General features: G+C 29.2%; 1 protein-coding gene across 1 annotated transcript; it reads left to right on the top strand.

Annotated features, from left to right (window-relative positions):
* Nucleotides 1-1,775: 1,775 nt before the first annotated feature.
* On the top strand, nt 1,776-2,896 carry LOC107012871 (uncharacterized protein At3g17950). Its single transcript, XM_015212831.2, has 2 exons — nt 1,776-2,093; nt 2,182-2,896. The coding sequence occupies exons 1-2, from the start codon at nt 2,010-2,012 to the stop codon at nt 2,701-2,703; spliced, it is 606 nt and encodes a 201-aa protein (XP_015068317.1). The 5' UTR covers nt 1,776-2,009; the 3' UTR covers nt 2,704-2,896.
* The last annotated feature ends 4,393 nt before the right edge of the window (nt 2,897-7,289 follow it).

Genomic DNA, 7,289 nt, shown 5'->3' with positions numbered 1-7,289 from the left:
ATTATTATTATTATTATTATTATTATTATTATTAGTAGCTGACATGTGAGCCAATTAGTAATTAGGCTATTTGTTAATGATTGGGATTAAAATGTCTTTGAATTAATTAAAGTCTGATCACCAACCAAATATTTTGCAAATGTCTTCCACTCTCCTATGAATTTAACTCATAAAAAATAGTTGACAAAAATCACGTGTTTGAAATTTTATTATTTTTTTAGGTGGAGTGAGAGTAACTTCTAAATAAATAATTATTCATGTGTTTTGAATAATAATATTGATTATAATAGTAATAAATAGTTACTATGTTTGCTCAAAGAAAAATAATTATGAGTAGTATATATATATAATATTATTAATTGGTATTAACAAAATAAATATAAATATAAAAGAATTTCCACATAAAGAAGTATATATAAATGAAATACAATTGTCATACGATATCGGTCTCTCTATCCACCACTTCGAATCGCGATTAGTCAGAACCATTTTAGAGAAGCCTATTTCCAAGCCCATTTCGAATGGAGTATTTTGCAAGCCCATTTGTCAGGGTTAGAATCTTATGCTGTGTTGGGCTTCTGTCAATATAATGCAGCCCAATATTAGAAAGATTTGATTGCATTGGGCTGTTTTCGTATAATCCAGCACAATATTGGTTCCACTTACAAAAACCCATTGTCACCATAGGCATGATTGTTTAGTACCCCAACCCCAACCCCACCCCCCTCAACCCACCCCAAAAGAAGAAGAAGCAAATTTATAGGACCAGCACTCATGAACAATTATCATACTGCAAAAGAGACCTGTTTTATGAGGCACGCCTGTTGGTTCATGTAAACTCAATAGCTTTATAATAATGATGTGATCTGTTAAGGTATTAAGCATAGAATTGAATATAATACCGTTTGTCTCAACATAATTAAGAAAGTCAAAAGACTATGGTTGTGGAGCAACAACATTATCAAGAATGGATATTAATTAGATGAATACTGTCAAAATCTTTTTATATTAATAGCGTTTGTCTCAATTATCTTTTGATTGATATCGTAAAATATATTATAAAAACATATAATATAACATGATATAGAATTCACTTTAATAGAGTAAAATGAATGGATAACATGCCTAACTAATTTGAGCTTAAATTTAAGCAGAATGATTGAATGATCACATTCATAATTACGATTATAATTAAGCTACAAATTATTATTTTTCTCTCCACCTAAGTCTTGTTTAATAATTTAGAAATTTTCATCTTGTCGATCTTAATGTCAACATCATGATTCATGAGTTGTAAACTGTAACTCCACGAGACAAGGCTTTTTTAATCGAAAAAAAATTTAATGAGATGTGATGCATCAACCAACAAGAAAAGCTATGGGATTAAAGATGTAGACGGACACGAAAAGAGCCAAATCAATGTGCTAATTCTTTTATGATAAAAGATCACAAACACAAAGAAGAATGATTAATTTAAGATAACTTGTGAAGCAATAACAAATTGAGTATAGATTCACAAGTGTACTTGACGAGAGTAATGTGTATACAGATCTTATAATTTCTGTCTTGGAAAAGTAAAAAAATCATTTTTCAATAAAATGGATTCAAGAAAAAATAAAATTATCAAGAAACAGTGTGCCAAATAAAAAAGCTAAATATAAATGCAAAATATACGAGATAATTAATTTATAATCTCATGTTAGATAGAAAAACAAGTAGCTAATAATGTTTATATTATTAATACCTGTATAATTTTAACCGAACACGAAAAGTTAAAAGAGTGAAATGATTTGATGGACTTTTTGTTCCACTCTTCCACCAAGAAAAGGTATGATTGTATAGTGTGCCCCTAATTTACCCCTACCCCCACCACCCTGCAGGACCATTACTGATGCACAAGAATCATATTCTAAGCCCAACAATAATACTTCCAGTAGCTTCATCTCGTGCTGTAATCTTACCCTTTTTGCTTATCCCCTCAAAATATTGAAGCCCTAATTTTGGTAGCAATGTTGGATCCGGCGACTGATTTGGTACCGCCACCTTCTTCTCCTACAATTTCATCGGTTTCTTCGTCTGATCTCGACACTGAGGTAATCGTCATTGCTCAATTGCTTTTTTAATTTTTTTTCAAAATTGTATGATAATTTTGAGATTTAATACGTTTAACTGTGGGAACAGTCTACAGGTTCATTTTTCCATGATCGGAGTATAACATTAGGAACACTCATGGGAGTTACATTCCAGGCGATCACGTTCAGAGCTCCGTCGATGACTCAGAACCGTCAGTCGATCGTTGAGAGCTCAGCCGGCGCGGGGATTACTTCTCAGAAGAACAGGAAATCGAAGAAGAGTAGAGTAGCGGCGGTGGAAGAGGAGGAACGACGACATTGCCGAAGGCGGAGGTGGTGGAGGCTTTGTAGAGATGAGTGTGATTCCAAACCTGCGTCACTAGGAGAGTATTTAGAAGTTGAACGGAGGTTGGGAGACGGAGCATTTGACGGCGGTGCAGCGGCGGAACTTGAAGGTGTTGTTATCGATGCTCAGCCAACAAACGGAAGGACGTTATTCGCCGACGGTAGAGTTCTGCCGCCGGTGGAAGTTGAGGAAGAGTCATCGTCGGCGGGAGCCCTAGGGTTGTGTAGATTCTCGGTGGCGTCACTTTCGGGAATCTGTAGCCGTGGTGCTGGCTGTGTTGGATAAGCATTAAGATGAAACCTGTCATTAAATTTTTGATTCGTCATTAATTAGTGTAAACTGTGTCATTAAATATAGTGATTAAGAAGATGCCTGATCGCAAAGAATCAGAAAAAGCATACAGTAAATCATCCTTTATTAGTCACTCTCTGTTTATTCTCATTATCTTTATTTGGATTTATTTATTTGGATTTATTTATTTATTCTATTAATTAAAGGCAAGTTTCCGAACCTAGTAATTGTCAGGATGTGAGAAACTAAGAGGGCTAAGGAAAGAAAAAGAAAAAATATGATAAACTACAACTTGCATTCTAATTATAATTATTCTCTTTCTATAATTTAAAATAAATCAATAACTTCATACTAAATTTCAAAATTAGATACTCCTAAATGCATGACACACTCTCTTATAATATAGATAGTAGTTAGATACATAGGGGGAAATGAATTATAATTCATGTATTCGAGATATATGTCTGGAATATCAAAATCTGGCATGAATGATAATTTGAAAACTCGAAAAAAAGATACGTAATTAAGCGTTAGTAGAATTGATCTAGTTCGCCAAGAAATCTTATTTCTAACTTTTTCAGAGGGTATATAGTTCATTTTAATGTTGAAGTTGTTACAACTTACAATTGAAGAAATGCCCTTTAGTGGTTATAAGTCACACGCATAATATACATCAATGTCTCAAACAGCAAGCAAATTGTGTTGCCGCAAAAGGTTTTAAAAAGTTGATTTTTTAAGCTGTATTTTAATCATGTATAAAAAATATAATTTTTCGCTGAAGGGAGTTCGAATGAACCCCTTAATGTAATGTAGCTCCGCTCCTGGTGATATATCCTTTAACTTTAGCATTTAGAGCTGATGCACCTCTCGTTATGAAAGTGACTCGTATATGCCTCTACTTATATATAAATGACTCACATATATCCTTTGCCTCTAACGAAAATGAAAAAAAATAATTTTAGTTTAATTTATTAAGAACTTATACGACTTCCCTTGGGCCCTATGTACATGAAACTTTACCTCAAAGACAAAATTACAAATACATACAATAAGATAAAAGTTAGTTTAAGTTAAAAAAGATAGTACAACATCTATAATCAATTATTTTCGGTTGCACATTGGATGCCGCAAATGATAAGATTCTCACAAATATCTTTTGGCTTACCCCAATCTTTTGAGTCTAAAATTATGTTTATTCTCTAATAATTCCATTAGATAACATCAAGATATTGTTCTGAGAAAATTACAAAAAAATGGATAAATGTGAAGACAAAAAGAGAATGGATTTTAGGTACCTCGTTTCTGTATCAATAATGCTGATGAAAACTTTGACCGAGACAAGTCACATGCATTGTTCATGGCTTTGAGAAAAGGAACAGTTACTAGCCCAAGATAAGTCTTGTTGTGGAGCTTGGGGTCTTCATTATGGACTTGGGACTATTTGTTTTCATGGGCTTAGTACTCAATCCACACACGCTTCTTACAGTTTTTTGACGTGAGAAGGGTGATGTGTGTGCAATTTTATTTATATTTTATGAAAATATATATGTTATGAGTTGTTTGTTTGGTACAGAAATTAATGATGTGGGGATCAGTAGTGAATAGTTTATTTTTGTCATAATGCATAAATATGTCCTTTAACTTGACTTCGAATTACATTTATGTCCTTCAACTTTGAGTGTACACAAGTAGATACTTAAACTTATATGAAGTTGAAAAATAGACACACATGTCCTATATGTCATTTTTTGTCCTACGTGGTGTCCAACGTATGTAGGACTCACGTGCTTACTTATTTAAAAGTTAGATTAAAGTGCCTGTTTGTGCATTATGAAAGTTGGAGGTTAAAGTTAAAATTTAAAGCCAAGTTTAGGATATAATATATGTATTATGCCTTTATTTTTTATCACGTGTTTGATTTATTATTTTCTACATAATCTTGTTTTTGAATCAGAATACACACAAAAAAAACTTATTTCCAATTATATCCTTGAATTATTATGAGATTTTCTATTTTAGGCAATTGGGTAAATGTAGATAATTTTATCCGATAATAGTATTTCTTATGGTCTTCTAACTAGGTAGGAGAAGTAGGAGAAGAACAATTTTGTTGTCATGTTTGCTATTTTCTCACTTGAAATATTTGAGGGTAAATAACTTTTTGTCTTAATAAATTGATATCTTACAATACGTCAATTTTCGATTTAAAAAAGATAGACCGTCTACATTTATAAACGAAAGACAGTTAACAATAGTAAAATCAAATAAATCATATATATTTACACATAAAATTGCAAGCTATAATTTTGATATGTACGCAATTTTTATAAATCGTTCAAAATACAAAGAATTATAAAATCACATATATATCAACAAATAATACATACAATAAAGATCACAAACATAATTCGGTTATATCTAGCCTTTTCAATTGGTAAATATTAAACAACTGATATTTCAAATATTGTATTGATTTGTATTGGATTTATTTAGCAACAAACAACTCTCTTTAAATAATAAATAATAAACAATGAAAGCTAATTTATTAAAATATATTCACTACAAAAAAAATTAAACAAAATGATTTGAGAAGTTATTTTATCTGTACATATATTAATTCCATGATATTAATTATACACCATGTAATACCAATATCATGCACCTAATTCATGAATTAGTTATACATAGACTTGAAATTTTATCAATATATGAACTAAATAATATCATACATATATACGTAGACTATTTCTTCGGATACTCCCTCCCAAATGACCTTTCTCCGTGTCGATAAATCATATGCTCAAATAAAACATAGTAAAATTAAGTATTGATGAAAAAATATCCTGAAGACCTGCTAAAAACATTGAGATTAAAAAATGATATATACCAACACTATAATACGATAATTGAAATAAAAAAATGCAATACTTAATAAATAATAAAAGTATAATAATAATAATAAGTAGACTAGTTCAACTATCTGTTAATATTTTATTCTTATTCTCCATTATTATATCCTCTTATTTGGAGTTATATTTTCGAATAAACTATAAGTTTATATTCTCAATATGTATATCATGTTATGTTATTTCATGTATATGCAATTGATGCCATTTCACATGATCAGCACCAATATTCATGTGAAACCTGTTCTTTTCTCAGGTTATTTTGATTAATTTTATAAATTGGATATTTCATTTTTCAAGATTCGATGTAAACGAGGTCAATGCTGTATTAAGAAGTAGCAGTACTAAAAAACAATCACATTCTTTTTCTTTAATTACATATCATGATAAATGGGCTTTATAAAGTTTAAATATGTAAAATAAAAATTTGGAAAGGTAATTTCATTTTTTATTTCAATGGCATAGTTATATTATTCGAGAAGGGTTTAACTTAAATAATAAGTTTTCGTCACTATAAACTGATTCATTTTCACTATAAAAGTTGTTAGTTTGAGTTAGCAATAGACCAAAAAGGCGATAACTCCTTCGGAAAGGGTTAAAAAATATTTTTTAAAAATATAAAGTTAAGATTAGTTTTTTTGGTCGTCTAATTTGAATAATTAAGACATGATATTACTTAATTTTAATTCTTTTATTATTAATTCTAGTTATATTCCAATATATTTTAAAAAAATTAAATTCATTAAATCCAAAAAAAAATGATATAAATAAGTTATTATTTTATTAATCATTTCTTAATTAAAAAGTATGTGAAGACGACGGAAGTATTGTTTACTTAATTTTGAAGCACTTAAAAAATGAACAATTTGAAAAATATTGACGTGTAAGGATACTTGCTTGGTATATTCCTTTTCGTTTATTATAATAAAACTAATTCCTTATCAAACAAGAAACATATTGCAAGTTGACTATCTAATAAGATCAGAGTCAATAGAATTGAAAGTTATTCGCTCATTCGTTTCAAATCTGGTTTAACTCGACTCAAAATTTTAAAAAATAAAATAAATTTTTGAATTTTGTATTTCTAAATTAAAATTATGTTAAGTGTACTAAATTGTCATTCAATCTTGTGATTTTAAACATGTAACCTGCCAAGCTGAAACTAAAATGTAACTAAAAAAGAGGAGAGATCATTCTTTCTAAAACAGATTAAAAAAGAAATATAATTATTATTTTTAAAACGGAAAAATAATTAATTTTCTTGATTAAATTCAAATACGCCAATACACTTATTTTAAAGAAACTTTCTATCTTTTTTTTTTTTTAAATTATATAAAACATCAAGCTACAATACTATATTTGGTAGTAGATCACAATAATGAATAACAACTTCATATCTAATCATTCTGCCAACTTAATTTTTTTAAAAAGGTTAATAATCAATTTTATGTTTTATTCCATTTACGACATACTACTTTAGTCTTCAAAAGTACTATTCTCGTGTCTCATTCAAAGCAAATGAATCCAAATAAATGTAAAAGCTTGCTTTTATTCTTATTTTTATTTTATATATAAGTCGTTTATTGTTATTTTATTTTTTAATTATCCAATAAATATTAATTCGACTAATTTGAGTAAAGCAATTATTTTGAAAAATCCAACCATCCATTGCAT

Source organism: Solanum pennellii, chromosome 3, assembly GCF_001406875.1.
Source record: "Solanum pennellii chromosome 3, SPENNV200".
NCBI classification, from domain to species: Eukaryota; Viridiplantae; Streptophyta; class Magnoliopsida; order Solanales; family Solanaceae; genus Solanum; species Solanum pennellii.
The sequence above is the reverse complement of the archived record's forward strand: the minus strand, read 5'-3'. Positions and strand labels throughout refer to the sequence as shown.